This window comes from Myxine glutinosa, chromosome 4 (genome assembly GCF_964187855.1).
Source record: "Myxine glutinosa chromosome 4, kmMyxGlut1.1, whole genome shotgun sequence".
Lineage (NCBI taxonomy): Eukaryota > Metazoa > Chordata > Myxini > Myxiniformes > Myxinidae > Myxine > Myxine glutinosa.
In genome coordinates, this window is record NC_136264.1 from 184,323,798 (window position 1) to 184,346,331 (window position 22,534).

Below are 22,534 nucleotides of genomic sequence, written 5' to 3' on the forward strand. Positions count from 1 at the left end.
GGCAATAATATCGCTATTGCCGAGGCAAACACTCATTCGATCATTTGATCAAAAGTTATTTCACCTCTAGTTCAAAGGGGGTATGAGACTCAATTTATGAGACCCTCACATGTATCTACCCTGTTCTTTATTAATTATACTCGCGTGACTCGACGTGCACCGCGCTTCACCATGCGTCGTTTCAGAGGGATAGGCAGCTTTGACTGTTTCGGTGTCTTTTGGGTCTTCAGGGTCTTTTGGGTCTTCAGGGGCTTTGGGGTCTTTTGGTTCCTCTGGGATGTTTGTGTTTTTGGGTCTTTTTTGGTCTTCAGGATGTTTTGGGTCTTCAGGGTCTTTTTGGGTCTTCGGGGTCTTCAGGGGCTTTTGGGTCTTTTGGTTCCTCTGGGAGTTTAAGTGTCTTTGGGTCTTTTTGGGTCTACAGGATGTTTTGGGTCTTCGGTGTCTTTTGGGTCTTCGGGGTGTTTTGGGTCTTCGTGGTCTTAAGGATCTTGGTGAACTTAAAGGGTCGTCAAAGGTCTGAGGGGTGTCAGCAGTCTCAATTAAGAGGGTGTTAATATTATTTGAAGGAGAAGAAGAAGAAGACGTTTTGGTCGCATATAAACATACATACAAACAAACATACATAACCATATACGTTTGCTCTATTATAATAAGAATTGGAAAGTGATGAATCACATCACGATATCCATTGTTTTTGCTTGCCCTGTGTGCAGGTTGATGGCGACGTGATCATTGGTGGTCTCTTCCCTGTCCACGAGAAGGGCTCGGGTGCTCAGGATTGTGGAAGGATAAATGAGGCCCGGGGTATTCAACGTCTCGAGTCCATGCTGTTTGCGCTCGATCAAATCAACAGTGATCCGGCGCTATTGCCGGGGATCGCACTCGGATCCCGCATCCTGGACACCTGCCTCAAGGACACGTATGCTTTGGAGCGATCCCTGGAGTTTGTGCGGGCATCCCTACGCCATGCGGACAACAGCGAGTTCATCTGTCCAGATGGTTCATATGCTGTCCATGGTGATGAGGCACAGCCCATCGCTGGGGTCATCGGTGGTTCGGACAGCGGGGTTTCGATCCAGGTACCCAGACTACTGTACTTCTTTTGAACAATCAAGTCTGTTATGAACCAATAGAGTGCACTATTAGATACCAATTACTGATTACCATTGGTCATTTGGATGGGCAAATACCCTAAGAGGTCGTGTGCTTGGCCCTGGTAGCTGTCCAGTTTGGATCAAATTCCCAGCAGAATTGGATCTCAATACAAAGTACAAACCGTCGTTCAGATGCAGGCAGGCAACTGGTAAAATTGTGGTAAAAAGTGTGGTAAACAGTGTGGTAAATTTGTGGTAAAAAGTGTGGTAAAACTGGTAAATTTGTGGTAAAAAGTGTGGCAAACAGTGTGGTAAACAGTGTGGGAAAAGTGGTAAATTTGTGGTAAAAGTGTGGTAAAAAGTGTGGTAAAAGGTGTGGAAAACTTGTGGTTAAAAAGTGTGGTAAAAGTGGTTAAAAAGTGTGGTAAAGGTGTGGTAATAAGTGTTAATAAGTGTGGTGAAAAGGTGTGGTAAAAAAGTGGTAAAAAGATGTTTTTTTAAAGTGGTAAAAAGTGTGGAAAAGTTGTGGTAAAAAAGTTCGGTAAAAAGTGTGGTTAAAATGTGGTAAAATTGTGGTAAAAATGTGTTAAAATGCGGTTTTTAAAAGTGTGGAAAAGTTGTAGTAAAAGTTCGGTAAAACGTGTGGTAAAATTGTGGTAAAAAGTGTGGTAAAATCGTGGTAAAAATGTGGTTTAAAAAAGTGTGGTAAAAAGTGTGGAATTTGTGGTTAAAAAGTCGTGGTAAAAGTGGTTAAAAAGTGTGGTAAAGGTGTGGTAATAAGTGTTAATAAGTGTGGTGAAAAGGTGTGGTAAAAAAGTGGTAAAAAGTGTGGGAAAGTTGTGGTAAAAAAGTTCGGTAAAAAGTGTGGTTAAGATGTGGTCAAATTGTGGTAAAAATGTGTTAAAATGCGGTTTTAAAAAGTGTGGAAAAGTTGTAGTAAAAGTGCGGTAAAACGTGTGGTAAAATTGTGGTAAAAAGTGTGGTAAAATCGTGGTAAAAATGTGGTTTAAAAGGTGTGGTAAAAAGTGTGGTAAAAAAGTGTGCTTGTTTCCAGGTCGCAAACCTTCTCCGTCTGTTCAAAATCCCACAAATCAGCTATGCATCGACGAGCGCCAAGTTGAGCGACAAGTCCCGTTACGACTACTTTGCACGGACCGTTCCACCGGATTCATACCAGGCCAAAGTACTCGCCGACATTCTGCGCTTCTTTAACTGGACCTACGTATCCACGGTGGCGTCGGAAGGCGACTACGGAGAGACGGGCATCGAGGCATTTCAGATGGAGGCACGCTCAAGGAACATCTGCATCGCAGCTTCGGCCAAGGTCGGAAGCTCCATGGACAATCGATCGTACGACCACATCGTCCACATGCTCTCCGAGAAGGCAAACGCAAACGTCGTCGTTCTCTTCATGAGGAGCGACGACGCCCGGAAGCTGCTTTTTTCCGCGCATCGCCTCAACATGTCCTTCCAGTGGGTCGCCAGCGACGGATGGGGTTCTCTGGACGACGTCGTGCGCGGATTGGAGCCCGTCGCTGAGGGTGCCGTCACCGTCGAACTGTCCTCTTTTCGCATCCAAGCGTTTGATCACTACTTTCTGAACCTGACGCCCCACGGGAATCGAAGGAACCCCTGGTTCCGGGAGTTTTGGGAGCACAAGATGCGCTGCTCGCTGCCGGGCTCGCGGAAAGCCGGGAAGTTGTGCCCGCGCCACCTCTCGCTTCGTAACTCGAGCTACGAGCAGGAATCGAAGATCATGTTTGTGGTGAATGCTGTGTATGCCATGGCTCACGCCCTGCACAACATGCAGCGCTCTCTCTGCCCAGACACGTACAAGCTCTGCCAAGCGATGGTTCCCATTGACGGACATCGTCTGTACAACGAATTCATCCTGAACGTGAACTACAAAGGTGCGTCATACACGTTGCACTACATTCATGTTCACAGGTGGCCAAAAACTTTCCTCTGAAGTGGTGTTATAACATCTTAACAAAATCAGTTACATCCACAAAGGGTTATGTAGAGGCAAAACAGTCAACGTTATCCTTTCTTGTTTTTAGTTATCTCAGACTCATGGAGGGGTTTTTATGCCTCCGAGGACAAAGTCGCCGGACAAATTATGTTTTCTGGTTGTCCGTCCGTCCGTCCATCCGTCCGTCCGTCCTCAACCTCGTTTTTCTCAGCAACCATATGTCCGATTGAGACGAAACTTTCAGGGTAGGAGTGACACCCATGCAGAATATTTTTATGATAATTGTAACGTCATAGGTCACGTGGTATGGCAGCCATCTTGGATTAAAAGCAAATAATGAAAAAATTATTTCTCGGAAACCGCTGAATGGAAAAATTTGAAACTTGGCACATTGTCAAGTACTCCCAATGGGGAACAAAAGCATGATAATGATGACATCATAGGTGAAGTGGTATACCAGCCAAAAATGTTTTAATCGAATTCCTTATCTTACTGTAATTCACCAAATGTCTGTCTGTCTGTCTGTCTGTCTGTCTGTTCCCAGGTACCGCAAAAAACGGCTGAATCGATCGCAACGAAATTTTGGGTGGGTAATCCTGGGACCCCCTGGAGTAAAATAGGCTGTATTGTTTTTCCAATTTTTCCAATTTCCAATTTTTCCAAACACGGTGGAATAATATTTACCGATATGAACAGTGATGTGGCTTTTATTGAAGTTCTGCAAATACTGTTAAGATTTTGATGATTTGCGTGTGATATGATTTAACGGATGTTTATGTAAATCGTTTAGAAATTAAAAAAAGCCTTCAATTTCTGATATTTTGCCTTTTCACTTGGGCCGCCCAATTAAAGCCCCGCCCTTAGGGCGTGTACCGTTTCTAGTCCTAAAAATCTGAAATTGCATGCACATGATCTATGACCCATTTGTATTGAAATATTAAATTTATGATGTCATAGGTAACGTGGTTTGGCAGCCATCTTGGATAGAAAAATGAACCTATCCGATCAACATGAAACTTCACAAACGTCATCCCCTACCCATACATATGCAGAGTGATGGCATCTACCTGTTGTAGGACTATGCGGAGGCATATTGGTGACACAGTCACATTGTTCTAGTTAAATATACAGTACATCACATGCATGTCAAGAGTATCAAGAGATAATGATGCACTTATTTGTGGATTACAAGGACATGACGAGACGAGAACGGCACTTGGTAGAGCACATACCTCATACCAGGCTGAGCAGTTTACCTTTTGTATCCCACTTACAGGGCAGATCTGCATCCGGAACTGAACCAAAATCGAATGGCTTGTTTTTGTCACCTGCCCAACTCATCCACCAAGATTTGTTATAACCCATCCACAACTTTTTTAATTATCTTGTTAGATATCGTTTTTGGCCCAATCTCTCAACTACGCTAAACAACTTCTCACTAGCTGGATCCGGATGCGGATCTTCACCAAAATCGAATCAATTCGTCCTTCTCACACACCCAACCTGTCCACCAGGTTTTGTCCAAATCCGTGCATAATATTTTGAGATATCCTGCTCACAGTCAGACAAATAGACCGGTGGCAGAGGTAATAATGGACATTTCAACACATGACAAAATGGATTGGGACCTGAGATCCCAGCATTATGAGATGTGTGATGTCGTCAGTAATCTCATTGTAAAACTGTCAAATTTCTTTGTTGACAACTGGAATTTTCAGTGGCATCTTCACTATGAGTTATTAATATGAACTGCAAACTTTGTTAAGTTTGATTGGATAATATTAAAGTTATTAAACTTTTCCCGGGGCCCACGTTTTTGGGTCATCCAGTAGAATAGAGTATGTTTTAAATATGTTGTTGTACACCACTTTACATCTGGTTGTCTCCTTAGTGATGGTGGAGACACCATTGTCTTGTTTGATTTATTAATATCAAATCTATTCATCCAGCACATAATATTACACAGTATAAGATCGGCTTGTTGTACCTCATTTAATAATTGCTGGATCATTGGATGATGTCAATAATGTCAAATATAAAATGTGCCTTTTTAGATCATTCTGCTTTGTATGAAATGTTGTCTTTTTGTAAGAAAACACTGGATGAAATACTTTACCTGAAATAATTAAAGAACATGACGTAAATGTCTGTTCGCTCTGTCTATGTCGCATCTGCTGTTGTCTTTATCAAATGCAATTTTTTTCTGCTTCCGCTAATCACTCCCATCTGTGCTCCACTGGGTCAGGTGTGTCATTTGGGAAAGTTTGTTTGAATTGATTGATCAATGATGGACTCCTCACATCGTGATTGCACTCCTGTTTAGAGTTTCCTTGTTTAAGGGCACAGCTGTGGTATATCTCGACCTGCCCCAACCAGCAATCTTGGAAAAGCGACACAGGCACGATGAACCAAATGGCCTTTTCCTGAGGCTGAGTACATTGAAAATTCACAATACTTGCAAATGTTTTGTTTAGAAATACCACTGCTTGCTCACTAAAAATAATGTTAGACAAAATGCAAAATTATCTACAATATATATATATATATATATATATGTGAAGAATCAGCTCTTCGTTTGCAAAAGAAGTCCACAATAGCCTGGAATGGCGCAGCTTTATTAAAGAACCAACTTATACAGATCCGGAGGAGGCCAAGACATCTATAGCAAGAGCCAGTCTCATGCCACGTCAAGCCTTCCTGAAAACACATTGATTCCCAGTCCATTTATATAGGGACACGTTTTATCAGGAAATCTCCGAGGGAACAAACAACACTGGGAGAGGTTCCTCCCACCGTTATCATTCGGGGGAGTCAGCTTTTCCTTATCATTTGGACCAATTGTTTCTCTGGGCTCCGAGAAAACAGAACTGTAACTCACAAAGAGAAGAGTGTATGCTTAGCCAAACAAACCCATATATTTTATGGGTTTGTGTACATGAGTAATCCAAAGCATGTTTATACAGAGTCATGCGTTGCTGAGATTAAAACAAAATATATATAGTTAACGATAGGTTTATGTCATTCTACTGGCATTACGCAAAAACAAGCGCATGTGGGCGTGGTTTTATGACCAGCCTTGAAAAAAGCACACGTATACCATTGTCCAGCATGACCTCATTTTAAACCTTTCCTCATCCAAAACTAAAACGAAGCAAAAACCCTTTATTTACTTTATGAAATAGCATTTTTAGACATCATATAAATCATAACACATTAGCACCCAACGTCTATAACTGAACTTTAGGCAATAACAAATCTACTACTTGACATTCCTTCCTCTTGTCTCGTCGAGACAAAGTATCTTAAGAGACAACGTGCCACATCGGGCTTTATTGAAAAATAATTGTGTAATGCGGGTATTGAAAAAATAATTGTGTAATGCGGGTATCTCCCAAGGGCATATCGTGCGCCCAAAGCGCCTCGCCCGTGCATTTGGCGAACGTGTCGTGTGGTGCGTGCTCGGAGCCTGAGGGCTCAAAACATGAAAGTTCATTAACGTTTCGGATCCACAACGAAGACGTCTGGTCCAGATGAGGTTCTGCTCCGCCAGAGGGTGCATCACTTCCCCTGCGGAACTGGCTCCCCCCACCCTTTGCAGACCCAGTCCTTGCAGATCTTCGAAGTTAATCAACGGTCATGCCCATGAGGTCCCTCACGTGTTGCTGTTCTGGGGAATACAAAATGTCGTCAGTATCTTGTGTCTCAATTTCCTGGTCAGGGTACAGAGCGTAAAAATCCGAATCCGAATCACTTGAAGCAAAGAGATCCGCAACATGTGGATCAAAGAGATCCGAAACATTTGGATCAAAGAGATCCGAAACATTTGAAGAAAAGAGAGGGACTTCCTTTATGTCAAAGTCTCCCATGGGCGCCTGGTCGGCTTGCGGGTCTAGGACATCCGCGTCGGGTCCCTCAACCGCCAGACCCAGTGTCGCAATCAGATCCATAGTTGGGTCGGAAGGGGGCGTGCAGCTGTCAGCTTGTAATACATAAGCAGCGTTAGCCAGTACACGCAAGGGGTTTATAGCACAAGTATCACAGTCATCACATACACCGTTACAGGCAGCAGCCAGTTCCCACATGGGATCCACACAAGTATCACAGTCGTCACAAAATTCAATACAATTTTCTGGAGCGCCGGTCGCAACTGCCTTGTTGAAGGACCCGTTCAGGTCGACGGCCTCTGTGGTCAGAGCCATAGTTGTTGTCGGCGGCTTCTTCACTTTCCATCCTGTAAAATACTTTCTCATACAGAGGAGGACTAGAGATTTCATTAGTGCCCCCCAAATTACTACCCCGATTATCACAGCCAGTGCGGTCAATAACCACTTCACTATGGTGCCCGTCCATCCCTGGAACCAGTCAGTGAGCCAGCTAAATGTATAAGAATTTTCGCGCGCGATCCGATCGATCGTCAGGGCGTGGCTAGTTTCCCTTAGTCTCACTTCTGCATCACCATTGTACGCATGTGAATTACCGTGTCCAATAGTATGTCATGAGCCGTAGCGGTGTCGTTTGCCACCTTTTCTAGGGCCAAAGCCAATTTATCTATCCGGAAACTATCCATGACTGTGCCCGCTCCTGGGAAGAAGAAACCAAACACCTTTTCCCATAGACTCCCGTGTAGTTTAGTGGTTCCATCTTCGTTCATGACTGACCTCTTATAACGCCTGTCCAAGGACTTTGGGTCTAGCTCATCCAGTATCTCAACGTCAGGAAGGACTGAACCCAGATAACATGTGCCCCCCCAATTATTTGGTAAATAGGGGTAAGCCTTGTCGCCGCATATAAACATTGTCCCATGGGGTGGGACCAGGTGGGTGGATAAGCACTGGAGTCCCTTTACCACCCCATTAATCCTACTAACCCCCCTAGAGAATGTTATAGCCGTTATGTTGTGGTTGTGTTTATCTTGCAGTACTATTCGTAATGTAATCCCCGAGCTCCCTTGTCCCAGCTTCCCGGGGAGAGTGTAGGCGCATTCTGATTCTCCCATACGCAAGTGGCCGGAACCCTGGAGGCAGACCCTCCCTTTCTGTGGTTTGACCCAGACGGGGGCAGGCCTCTCGGCCACATGGGCAATCATTGACGGGCGATAATTAAATTGTCGATTGCAACTCTTGCCGTTGTCAACCCCTTCTCTTTCCAGCGTGGTGACTAAACATGGGGGATCGATAGGTTGTGAGCAGAGGTCATTGAGGGACAGAGGTAGCACTATCATGTGTATTCCTGTGGTGCCTGCTTGGGGAAAGCGCATGCACGACCAGCAGTGTGTCCTATTTTGAATTGTTGCCACCTCCCTGGCCACTTTCCAATATGTGTTTTCCCCCCTCTTTGGGGCCTTATTCTGGGGTTGTGGCGTGAGTATGTATTCGATGCATGGTATGTAGTTCCTTTCGCCACCGGCCGCGCCAGGGGTCCAGACGCTGCACCGGACCTGCATGGTCATGTCTTTCCCTAGGCGTGTGCGTGTTTGTAGCTTAAAATCAGGGGTTCCCCATTTGTATCCTGGTTGGGCCAAGGTCTTAATGCTAGCTTGCCCGTCTTCCCGGAACTCTCGTTGCTTTTGTAGTACCATGCCAACGCGTCCAGGCCCTGCCGACAGTGCTAGCCAATTTATGTTCACCCAATTTGTGTGCAGGGCTTTCTGTTCGAAACATGGTAGTGATACTCTTTGTCCCCATGTTACGGTGAGGTGTCGGGTTTCGTTTTCGCATCTATTGGAATCGGAATTTCCCCTAGCTGCTGTCGCTATCAATAGTATTGTACCTATGATTAGGCCCATCCTTACTGTGTTCTGGGGGTGTGGTGTCTGGTGCTTGTATGGCCAACTTACAGTGCGTGGCGTGGATCCACGAAGTCTTGCCCTCGCAAAAGACTGCCGTTGGTGTAGTCAGCAACACCTGGACTGGTCCCTTCCACCTTGGTTCCAAGGCGTTCTTGCAGGTGAAGTGCTCCACGAACACCTGGTCTTTTTCCTCTGGTGGAACACCTGGTCCACAAGTCTCCTGGGAGCGCCTGGTCTACAGGTCTCCAATTCATAGATTCAATTTTTTTAAATTCAATCCCATTTAATCCAGTCCAATTCAAATTAAATTCAATCCTTCTCTCAGCATCCCATTACCTGTTTCCAACATCAATAAAAATAAAATTATAAAATTAATAAAAAATCAATCATCTCAACTCTCAAATCGAATCAAAAAATAAAAATAAACGAAAATTACTTCAGCGAGAGTTTCAACTAGAATTACCACAAACCAACCACCTTTAACCTCCATTAACACAAACAAACCACCATTAACCTCCATTAACCTCCCCCTATTATTTATTTATTTTCACGAATAAACAAATAATAGAAATAACCTGGTCTACTTCCAATTTCTATTCTGGTCAGTTCTGGTGTCTGGTCACACACAATGTTTTCCTCACCCACTGTGATTCGCTCAAAATAGATTCTCACTGTTATGTCTGCAATTCGTCTCATGAAAACCCATTCAAGAGTCCGGTGTGACAGACAGCCAAACACATAGACACGCTGAAGACCCCAGGGTACCCATCAAACTAGCTTGTCCCCAGATCCACAACACAGCGAAACATGTAATTTTACTAAAATAATCACTTACTCATAACTAGCTGGATAACTAGCATAACTAGCTCAACACCTGGAACTCATAACTAATACTTACTTAAAATAATGTAATATCCCAATCTTCACCCTTTATGCAAATCGAAGCACCCCGGACAACCCACAACCAATATCAACCACTGTAGCCGCCTTCCCCTCCAGGCAGCCACACACAGCCACATACATCTCCATCCACGTCACACAAGACAACAGCCAACCAGTGTGTCCACCACACAGAAACCTTTGGCAATGCAACAACCGAACACCCAGGCAACCAACAACAAAACCCAATCCATCTCCATGGCTCATCAAGCAGTTCCAACTTAATCCAGCTTCACATACCGATTTCCCCAAAAACTCGTGAAACTTCACCCCCATTCTGGAAAAACCCTGGACTAAACCCTGACACCCTAAATAACTTCAGACCCATCTCCAACCTACCCTTTCTGTCAAAAGTTTTGGAACATGCTGTGGCCACTCAACTCAAACATCACCACTCTGCCAATAACCTGTATGAAACATCCCAATCCGGATTCTGCTCCAGCCACAGTACTGAAACTGCTCTCCTCAAAATCACCAGCGACCTTTTCTCTCCTCTGATGCCGGCAACCTCAACATTTTCATCCTCCTCACCTCAACGCCTCCTTTGACATCATCAATCACACCATCCTCCTCACCCTGTTTAGACCAGCTTGTGCCTATTAAACCCAAATTAGTTCACCCCCAAGCCTACAAGGACCACCTACAGCACTGCAAAGATGTCCTCTACTCCACCTACTACCCTCAAATTATCCACTCTGGCTCCGGAATCCCAAAAGCACTCTTCTCTACAATAAACAAACTAAATAAACAAACTTTACAACGTGAACAAAACTCCTCAGCGCCCTGGATACCACCACCTTGCTCCACACACCTGTTGGTGCACACCTGTGCACTCACACCTGGTGCCACCTGCACCCTCCTTCCTTCCTGGACCATTCATCCAAAGCAAAATTGACAGCATCTACAACAGCTTAATCACCACAATTCACTCCCCCTTAAGGTGTCCCCCAAGGTTCAGTTCTTGGCCCCCTCCTCTTCGTCCTGTACCTATCCCCCCTTGGTCACTTAATCCGTCATGCACCATAGCCAATGCACCATGGTCTCCAATTCCACTGCTTCACCGATGACATCCAGCTTTTTCATCTCCACCAAATCGTGCTCCACCACCACCCACTCTATCCTGACAAACTGCCTAACTGAAATAAAATTCTAGCTTCAGATCAGCTTCCTCGAACTTAACTACGCTAACTCTGAATTAATCTTCATTCCCCCCAACATCGATGGTTTCCCAGTATCCACATCCGGAATCTTGGCATCATCATTGACCAAAACCCTCTCCTTTGAAAAATACACTAAACAGATCATAAAGACCTTAAACCTTAATCATAAAAACTGAAAAATGCTTCGCCATGGAATAGTCCACCACTCATGTAAATAATCATAAGAGTTCTGCGAAACATCTCCATCTTTAAAACTTAGCCAACCAAATTTAAACCACATGTTTTCCCCCCAAAAAACAAGTCACATTCTTTGTATATTGCCAACATTGTTCATCGTTTAAGTATCATCCAGACCTAAATTTTTATAAACCATCAACTTGTAGATGCATTTATTTATATCCCATTAACCCAAGAACTCTCAATTGCTTGGTTATATTTTAGTAATGTCATATATCCATATTTCTTTTCCAAAATGTTCCTGATATACACATTAATCCCATCTGTCTTCGTTTCCAGATGAACTCAAATCAGGAAATCAACACAAATCCTTATTACCTCCAATCAATTCAAAATTAAATCAACAATTCAAAACCAGATCGGATCAGCGATCAGAAATCACTTTTCCAATCAACACATTCCAAGCAACAATTCATTCAAAGACCAAGCTTAAAAACACAACTCTCATCTTACTGTGACAAATAAGCAACCAACCTACTTCACACTAAAACAAATAACTTTTCATCACCCCTTTCTTCTCCACCGCCTCTTACACTTAAACAGATCATAATTACTCACTCATACACTGTTGCCCATCACCCAGTTGCCCCAGACCCAAACACAGGTTTGAAATCCCAGTAGGTTGTTCTTCAATCCCAACCATCATGTGATCCCAACATCTCTCCATTTATTTCGTTCCTCATGGGGTTGGTGTTTTATGGCCTTTACCTCTTACCCAATCACACTGCACATTATTCCCCGTCCTTGATGGATAATTTTACATCCAGATGGGCACAGCATCCCATTTTTGGCGACCCAGCCCTAAAACAAGCCCCTGGACTCCTTGCAGGCTGGACCAAAACCCCCGGACCTGCCTCCATGGAACAATGACGCCTAAGCACTCAATTAGCCCTCCCAGTACCGAAGACTTACAATCAGACCGACAGACAGACAAATAACAGAGGCATGTCGCCAGCCCCAGCACCGGACATCACCTTTCCGGGCAGGCCCACAACAACAAAAAACTCGATATTCTCTGTCCACTAATTATGTACATGATTTTGGTTTTACCCACAATATAATGTCCCGATATTCTCCAGATTTAAGTCCTATATATCCTGTCGTTAAAGCAACACCCTGTAGACTGACTCCGCCTGTCGTTCTTCCAAGGTTAGTGAATTACCTCTGACCTTTCCCTTGCATATCTCGAACAAAGGTCAACTAAACTTTAAAAGGTCAAACTTCGAATTGGGGTAACCAGCGCTTTATTTTTCCGCAAATAATACAAGTCCGGCGTCATTCCCTGCAAGAACCACATCCAGACAGACAAATGACCCTTATTGAGGCTCTACATCGCAAAATGCTAGCTTCTACGAATCCAACAACCGTCACACTTCGTCCAAGGACCTTCCGTACGAGGCGTGCTTCACAATGCCCATCGCACATCCTTCCTCGTTCGCACAACGCTTCATCAACGCACCTCCTCGCGCCCACACCTTGGCACAAGCCACACCACATACCGACAGTTGAAACCTCGACCGTCCTCCTTCCTCGGATCAGCGTTCTGTTGAAAACGTGACATTTCTGTTCAAATTATTGAATTTCCAAATACTCTCCCTGCAGCGCCCGTGAGGCAGCTTGTCCCACATTATCTGCCTCCAGACCCATATGCGTTTTAATAACTTAACCTTATCAGCATCGTTCGCCAGCATACCCTTTGTCCGGCGCATCGATCATCCCAAATGCTTCGATGCATCTTCCAGCCGCCACTCCGCACTGTACCTTACTGTATGAACAAGACTTCCTGTTGGAACTTGACTCCGGAAATTAATTACTCTGTCTTGAAATCGTTTATTTTAGCCATCTTAAATAAATCCATCCATCTATCCATCTTATAAATCCATCTTAAATAACGTATTCGTCCTGTGACATTGCCTGGCATATATGTCGCAGCCGGCCACTATTCCGACATGGCTCATGACTCATGTCTAATTCTGACAAGAAGATGAAGGATGAAGGACATGACATGAAGAAGAAGATTCTGACAAGATACTGACATGTGAACGTCCGACATCCAGCAAAGTCGAAATGACCCACAATGCATTTGGGCACACACTTCCTCTGAGAGTGGGCGAGTTATCGCCGGCACTCTGAGCAACCTCATCGCACCCGACCCCAAAATGCACTATATGACACCAATTTCAAAGGTGAGCTGCCTCAGCGATACATCCCACACATACAATCCACAATATCTGCCATTGAATGAACTCTTCAATTCAAGTAAAACGCACATATTGATTCGAATTCTGCAACCATCTCCAAGAAACCGCTTCATATCAACAGTAGATCGACAAGGGCACTCCGGGTGCTTTCCTGACCCGATTTATATCAATTCGCTTCCCAAACAACTCCCAAACAGATGAAAATCCGGACTCAGTTCAGGACCTCGCCTGTTCTCTCGGATAGACGTTAAAATGGACATTCCCGGCCTGAATTTCCCGCACGTCGAGCAGATCACTTACAAAGTTTCACACCGAAACCCTCTGCTTTGCACATGACCCACAGACAAACACATTGGCCAGACACACACGTCAATTAACATCCCAATATACATTCATTCCTCATTCATATCCTCATTCATATTACGTCTCTCATTCAAGGAAAAGGATTTTTTGGGACGGGTTTGGACGGGGGGTGGGTTGAGGTGAAAAAAAAGGGAAGGCAGGGCGGGGTGTTGGGGTGTTGCCTAGAGCCCCGGGACTGAGCTCAGGTCTTGGGGGGGTGGGGGGTGTTGCCTAGAGCCCCGGGACTGAGCTCAGGTCTTGGGGGGGTTGGGGGGTCTTGGTCTGGCATCTGGTCCAGCGGCATCACTCGCTGATTTACTTGTTTAACTACCTCCTTAATTGTTTTGTCCTGAACTTTGCTTCCTGAACTTGCTTCCTTTGGCTCTGAAGCTTCAAATTCCTACAATGCAGCTCCTGCTTCAATTTTCAATATTTCAAAACCTAACCTGTCCTTCTCACCCTGTGGCCACCTGGCCCATTTCCTGTGAGCTTATTTATTTTCTCTTGTCCACCAGATCCTGGCCTGCTTTATCTGGACCTCTTGTCTAGAACTTCCTGGCTTGACCTCGTAGTTGTCACTACCTTCTTGTCAAACCTATGGTACCTGCGCATTTCCCTTTTCCTGGCCATGTCCCTTTGGCCTTCTAAGTTAACCTATGGCCTTTTATCTAAGTTTAGCCACAGCCCTTTGTTCCCTGGCATGCAATGGCATACCCCATCTTGTCTCTGGGCTGTTCCTTCCTGGAAAAATCTTGGCCACCTGGTTTCAGCCTATATGGCTGTCCGACCTCATTTTCCCCTCCTGGTGCTAACTGTAACTTTAAGCTTCCTGTTAAATCCTTACTGATATCCTGCGCAAAATCTATCCTTAGCTTTTTACCCTTAATGTTTATCCAGCGCAAATATTGTAACGTTACTCTTACTATCCTTACTTGTTTATCCTGGCTTTAACAAAGCTACGTCATTCTGAGGCCTAAATGAGCCTCTACTTACAATTTCTGTTCGAGTGCAGACAGCGGGGAAGACAAGGAGACTGAACCCGCGCGAGGGAGGAAGGTACGAATTTGGAATAATAGCCCTCTGATATAAAACAACTCCCACCTTTAATCAAATCAGCGTGCCGGCGCCGGCCTCAGGTCAGCCTTCCTCCTGTCCATCGGGCTCCGTTTCCCGTCCTCCGCGTCTGTTGACACCCCACTCCTGGTACCATCTGTGAAGAATCAGCTCTTCGTTTGCAAAAGAAGTCCACAATAGCCTGGAATGGCGCAGCTTTATTAAAGAACCAACTTATACAGATCCGGAGGAGGCCAAGACATCTATAGCAAGAGCCAGTCTCATGCCACGTCAAGCCTTCCTGAAAACACATTGATTCCCAGTCCATTTATATAGGGACACGTTTTATCAGGAAATCTCCGAGGGAACAAACAACACTGGGAGAGGTTCCTCCCACCGTTATCATTCGGGGGAGTCAGCTTTTCCTTATCATTTGGACCAATTGTTTCTCTGGGCTCCGAGAAAACAGAACTGTAACTCACAAAGAGAAGAGTGTATGCTTAGCCAAACAAACCCATATATTTTATGGGTTTGTGTACATGAGTAATCCAAAGCATGTTTATACAGAGTCATGCGTTGCTGAGATTAAAACAAAATATATATAGTTAACGATAGGTTTATGTCATTCTACTGGCATTACGCAAAAACAAGCGCATGTGGGCGTGGTTTTATGACCAGCCTTGAAAAAAGCACACGTATACCATTGTCCAGCATGACCTCATTTTAAACCTTTCCTCATCCAAAACTAAAACGAAGCAAAAACCCTTTATTTACTTTATGAAATAGCATTTTTAGACATCATATAAATCATAACACATTAGCACCCAACGTCTATAACTGAACTTTAGGCAATAACAAATCTACTACTTGACATTTATATATATATATATATATATATATATATATATATATATATATATATCTATCTATATATATATATATACAGTATATATATATATATATATATATATATATATATATATATCTATATATATATATGTATATATATTGTTACAGACGCGGCTTTTAGATGTTATATTGACCGAGCGGTGGTGTATTTAACCGCGTCCGAACAGTTACTCCCCGATTAAAACCCGATTCCACCCGACGTTGACCAGATCGCCCCACAGATATTCAATCGGGAAATCTCTAAAGCGACCGAAAGAGAATGAAAAAGAAGAAGAAGAAGAATACGGAGGAAGAACAGATTTTATTATACACACACAAGCAATGGATGGAAGAAGCAGTAACACAGCGAATCGTTAACTTACACTATTCATTCTTACTTAACCCCAAGACAATGAGTAGGACAGGACGTTCACACTTACACAGGGGATATATGCAGGCAGGTAAGGCTTGAGATGGATTGCTTGAGAGGGAGGCAAGGTCGGGAGGCCGCAGTTCGCAATTCCTCGCGGTTTTGGCGGGAAACCCTCCGTCGTGTCTCCACTGCGGTAGACGTCACGCGCTGGTTCGGCACACCTGCTCCTTTTCTTGGGGTGGGGCCGTCTCCCTCCTTTCAGCGCGTCTCTCCAAAGCTGGTTTCCTTGACGAGTACCTCTCCTCTTTGGCTTGGAGCGTTTCGCATCTCACCGCCTCTTGGTGCAGTCTCTTTGCTCATCTCCCAAGGCCTCTCCAAGTCATCTCCTAAAGCATTCCCTTACAGTCGCTTTTATCACCTCGAGCGAAATCAAGCCGCCGACTTCGAGGGCACGCCTACCGGGTCACTCACCGCGGTGTTGATTGGCTGTTAGGGCTGGTTCACTCCTTCCCTCTTATGACGAGGTGGAGACACGCCTTTCTTCCCCAACCCTACCTCGTGGCCAATGGTGGTTTGAAGAAAACCGGCCAAAATGCGGAAGGCAATTGGAAGGGAGGTTTTGGGGAAATTGGAAGGGCCTACGCTTATTTTGTTTGATACAATGCAAAGTCAATCTAGTGGGAAAACACATATTTAGCCTACATGGAATAAGGAAATACACTATTTAAAAGATATATCGTGACCTGCGTGTAAGTTTCATGCAATTAACTAGGACGCCGACTGCAACCATTATTTACATTAACAGGGTGTTACCGTACTTTTGTAATGTTCACATTGTAACGTTTCCACATTCGTTACACGGCACCCTCCTTTCTTCAGGCCCGTCCTCGGGCCTATTAAACTTTAACTTAGTGTGACACGTAGGTGTAATTCCCTCTACAATTAACCTGACCCTGAGTGTGACAATCTTAAAACACAAATAAGTATGTCCCTCTATTGCATTGCATCCTGTCTAACAGACTCAAGCCCACAGCTAACCGAATTACCGAATTATTCTCAAACTATACATTTACGGTGGGGAGCATTATTTACAATGACGTGATTTCTTATTTACAACGCAACCCAGGACCTGTGTTTTTTTTTTTTTTTTTTAGGGAACAAGAGAAAGAAATTCCTGTTGGGAGGGAGGAGACAGCACGCATTGCATCGATGCACCAGTACCAGTACCACCAAAGCACCCAAAAGCACCAAACACCACAAAGCACCCAAAAGCACCATCCGGTGCGCAGTCACCATGGTTCATAATAAACACAACAAAACAACTGGTGGTGGTCTTCTCTTTCTCTGCTGGGCCGATGTTCTTCCCGACGTCTTCTGGCTTCATGCGGCCTAGTTGGAAATAATAAAAAGCACAACTTGTGTCCATTTTTATTTAGGGCCTCAGGGGCCAACTAAGGGTGGTCCACCTGTTTGGCATAGGTGCCACCTTACCGAGGTCCGCAAGCAAGATTCCCTGGCCACTATGGCCGGTCTCCAACAGAGGTGCCCTGCCCCAGAACCTGGGGTCCATCAAGTGGTACTTGGCCGCAGAACAGCGGTCCATACAGTGGTACATCAACGCAATGCATGCTGGTTCTGGGAATCTCGGGCGCACAATGGCCACCTCACGCACGCTCCCATCGGCACCCAATGGCGCACAGGTCATGTGGGAGACAAAAGAAAGACAATTGAGCGAGGGGTAAGGTCACAAGGGTACACGTCAATAAGGCAATGCAAGGTGAAATGCGTACGGAGGGCGAAGTGAGAAAGCTCGTCCCTACCGTACGTCACCCCCCTGTCACCTACCCTACCCTTACCCCATATGTACAAACATCTACCCATTTACAAATTCGTCACTACTGTCACGTCTTCCCCATATTTCCCCTATACCAAATTCGTCTCCACAATCCCTTTACTTCAAAATTTGCCATCACCAATTCATCATCAATCCTCATAAGGAGGGAGAGATGGAATTACGCACAATGTCACACCCACGTCATGATGCGTCTCACAATCCAAACATTTGCATCATAAAAAATAATCAAAACATGGCATGGTGTGGAGTACCTGTCACCTCAGGTGAGTGGATGCAGATGGTGCGAGGAGATCCTTCATCCTAACTATCCTCTAAATGACTTTAACACACTTTACACTACCCGGGGTCTCTCCCTGCAAATCCATTGGCCAACTTACACTATGGGTTCTAATAACCAATTCCCATTGACCAAACTGTGGTGCTTCTCAATTTGGGGTCTCACTCCCCCGATTCATCTCCCGGTGCCCTCGCACAATTTCTGGGCTGCGACGTCTAGCTCTCCCAACAGGTCTACCCACCTGCACACCTCCACCACTGTAGTTGCCACCCGAGCTTACCTAGCTCCTCACCCTAACCTAACTAACTGGGGACAGCCCCTCTCCTGGCTCTGTCACCCCATGGTGCCCTCTGGCACTGGGCTACCCGGGTCCGTCCTCCGGATCCTCGGGCCCCATCCACAACAACTACTACCGGCTCCCAGAGCCCACCTGCGGCCTCACCTGGCCGACATCCTTACAGTGGTGGAGCGCCCAAACAACTACACACGCTAACAGGCTACACGCCCAGCCATTTCCACAACACTAATGCACCCATCCAAATACCATTCTGTCACCCGCACCACAGATGCCAATATCCAACCACAATTTACCTGTACTCTCTACCTAACACTTACACTACCCGCCCCGGGTATCCGTGATGGGGGTCCACTCTTCCCCCATTCACACCTTCGCACCATCCACTCCACTCCACAATTTCCACCATTCTCACTCCACGACCATCCATTCCACACAGCCACATACACCTGTTGTTGCACACCTGTGCCCTCACACCTGGTGCCACCTGCACCCTCCTTTCTTCCTGGACCATTTGGTCAACACAACACGCAATCACCACTACTCCCTCATACACGGCTCCACACACCTGTTCAGTTGCACACCTGTGCAATCACACCTGTTCCATTCTCACCTGTTCAATCCTCACACACACGGCATCATCTCAGCTAACTACTCCCCTCTGAAACTTGCGCTTCCCAGTCGTCCCTTTAAACTATTGCGCTCCCACGTCATTATAATCCACACTAATCTACCTGCGTCCCCACTACAGGTATCAGTCACTAACTAAACTTAACGTTACCTAATGTCATCTTCACTAGACCCCTATCAATATCCAAGCCCTCCCTGGCTCGGTTGTCATAGCCACCCCATAAACTATTGCGCATTTGCCCCAACTTCTGTGAGGGATGACAGTGTTGCCATCCCACCACAGCGGGGCATCTCACTATCAATTTTGTTCGTCCAGATTCCAACCAATTCAAAAATTTTCCATTTACTGCCAATTCTATTCACTTTTCTAAATTTCGGATCAAAACACTATCACTATCACGATCACCATCATCACAGTCCGCTATATCCTAGCCTCGGTGCGTCATGACATCATTAAACTCGGCTTCGTGAAGCCGAGCAATGAATTCGGGTCGTTTGGTTGCCTGCAGGTTGAATCCGTCCGGCTTTCGGTTCAAGGGAGGTGGTTTGGTTGGACCGAGGCTCCACGCACCATCTCGGCGCGGCACCTTGCGGTCCCGGGCCCGATGGCTCAATCTCCCCCGGTCGGAACCCCGTCCCCACGAGGGGGCACCGTTCCGCCTCCTCCCACTCGCCCTTGAACCGGACCGGTCGCCTCGCCCGACAAAGCCCGGACTCGACCGTGCGGGGCGGGGCCAAGCCCGAATCGGCAACGACGCTTCGAAGAGAAGCGACGCAGCATCGACCCGCGCCGGGCCTCGCACCCAACAAAGCACCCCCCCTCGCACCGAGCGCTCGCATCGGCTATCCGTCGCCCTAACCGCTAATAGTGGGGGGGCCAATGTAGCAGATTGAAATGCCCGGTGAAATTGCTTGTTAATTTTTGGACACTGGTTGGGCTGTCTTTAGGGATGATATAAGTTCTAGAAAAAATATGTCTCCAATTGTTTCAAGTTCTTTATGGCGGCCATTTTGGATTTTCAAAATGGCGGATGTCGAAAACGTAAAATTCCATTATCTTGGCTTCTAAATGACCTAGAGTTTCGATTCTGGTGTCCAGTTGTACATTTTTGGGGATAGAGAATTGAATGAAACCTTCTTTAATAACCTACAAGGGATAAAAATAGGTTTTTATGGCACAGCCGAACCAGTGTCCAAAATCTAACTTAATGCACATCTATCTTAATTGTTATTTGTTATTTGTATGTTCCAGATTCGTGACCCTGAGCTATGATGGAGCCAAAAAGCAAGAAAACCAAGAAAGAAACTGATTTCACACTTTGCATTCAGTGCCAGGATCCCCAAGGTGCACTAGTGACTGAGCCAGCACTGGGCTCATATGCAAAGTTTCTCCAGTTCATCCAGGAGAGGGCACGATATGGTGATGCCGACTTCAAACAGATCAGCGAACGATTAAGCTGTTTCACTGCCACTGACTTGAGGAACAATAAAGCAAAGTGGCACCGGGCATGTTATGGATCTACATGCAACACTGCTCACCTGGAGCGTGCTAGAGTTCGCCACCAGAAAGCCTGCGAACATGGCGACACCCAGCATCTTCATAAGAGGTGTGGACGTCCTTCTTCTGCACCTGCCGCTGCAAGTACCTCAGGTTCTACGCAAGACGAGACTCTTCGCTTCACACGTTCATCATCAACTCCATTCAACAGAGACCTTTGTTTCTTCTGTCAAGAGGTCACTAAGGAAAGTGTACATGTTGTATGCACGTTCAACGCAGGTAAACAGCTGAAGAAAGCTGTTGAAGAAGGCAGCAACCACAAGTGGAAAGTTCAGCTGAGTGCTGCCATCAGTGCACATGATGCTCATGCGATCGACGTCAAGTATCATCTCCCATGCTGGGTGCAGAATGTCCAACGTGCTCCCAAGAGTGGGACATCAAGTGATGACAAAGAACACATACTGCAAGAAACTAATGTTATCAAAATAGCCGCAGACATTGAGTTTGTCAGCCTTGTTCGCTCTCTACTCCAAGCTGGTGAAATTCTCAACATGTCTGACCTGAAGTCGGTTTACTCCAGGATTCTTGACAATAATGGTGTGCACAATGTCCCATCACCTACTACCCAAGGCATGAAGGAGAAAATCAACTCTCACATTGATGACGTTCACTTCATGAAACCAAAACGTCGAAACGAGTCAGACTGTGTATTCTCCACTGCCGTGCGTGATGCAGCTGTCGAAGATGCAATGACGAAGACAAATGAAAAAAACATCGAACAACTGTTTGAGAGTGCCTCTGTTCTCCGCAGTGCCATTGCTTGTCAGAACAAGCACCCATGGCAATTTGAAGGAGAAATGAACACTGATGATGCTGAAAAGCATGTACCCAAAGTACTCTATGCTTTCCTCCGCTGGCTACTGGAAGGACCAGCCACGAGCATTGAGCCAGAGACTATGCGCTCAGCCACTATTCATCGAGATGTTATAACCATCAGTCAGAACATCATGTACGGCTACAAGTCAAAACGCCAAGTCACGTACAAGCCCAAAGAGCCAGATGCACCATTCCGCCATCGCTTAGAATGGCCACAGCAGCTTGCCGTTGCCATTGTAGTCCATCAGTCCACCAGAAACAAGAAGCTTCTGGATTTCCTGCATGGGTTCGGTCTGTCTGTTGATTATAGTCGGATCTTGCGGTTGGAGACACAGCTGGCCAACTCAGTCATAGAGTCTACGACAGAACAGGGTGTATACTTTCCAAGAACCATGCGCATAGGGACGTTTGTCTTCTTTGCAGTGGACAACAGTGACTTCAATGAAGACACACCTGATGGGAAGCGGACACTCCATGCTACAGCCTGGGCACTCTACCAACGACGGGAACATGCACCCTCCACAGATGAACATAGAACACTGACACTACATGACCGAAAGGCCAGACACCGCTCACTCAAGGTTCTGACTGCTCCAGACTTTGTTCCTTGCCAAGCACCAAACAAACAATCTGCCACAGGTACCACTTCTCCAACTGCATGGATGTACAGCATCTCCGTAGCTCCCAGGAGGAGGCTGATACGAGGATCTTTCTTCACAGTCTAGATGCCGTCCGAAGAGGTGCAACACAGCTGTACATTCAGTCACCTGATACTGATGTATTCATCCTAGCACTCCACCGGTACCATGAACTATGCAAAGACACATACTTCATCACGGGTGTGGGGAACAAGAAGAGGCAAATCTCACTGGAACCAATAGTACATGAACTTGGTGTCAGGAAGGCTGCAGCCCTACCAGGATTCCATGCATTCACGGGAGCAGACCAGACTGGTCGGTTTGCCGGCAAGGGAAAGCTCACATGTTGGCAAGCCCTCAATAGGTGCTCTGTTGAGGTGGTATCTGCGTTTCATGACCTTGGGGCCTCTGAGGAGCT

The 22,534-nt window shown here is 45.7% G+C and overlaps 1 protein-coding gene across 2 annotated transcripts in view; it reads left to right on the forward strand.

Moving 5' to 3' along the window:
- Positions 1 to 22,534, forward strand: part of GRM3 (glutamate metabotropic receptor 3) — a 129,897-nt gene that overhangs the window by 81,589 nt on the left and 25,774 nt on the right. Inside the window, exons 3-4 of one of the 2 annotated variants that reach the window (XM_068114102.2) lie at positions 714 to 1,079; positions 2,134 to 3,004. In XM_068114102.2, the coding sequence (XP_067970203.2) occupies positions 714 to 1,079; positions 2,134 to 3,004 (1,237 nt within the window). The remainder of the gene's footprint in view (positions 1 to 713; positions 1,080 to 2,133; positions 3,005 to 22,534) is intronic. The other variant, XM_068114103.2, reaches the window with a different exon arrangement.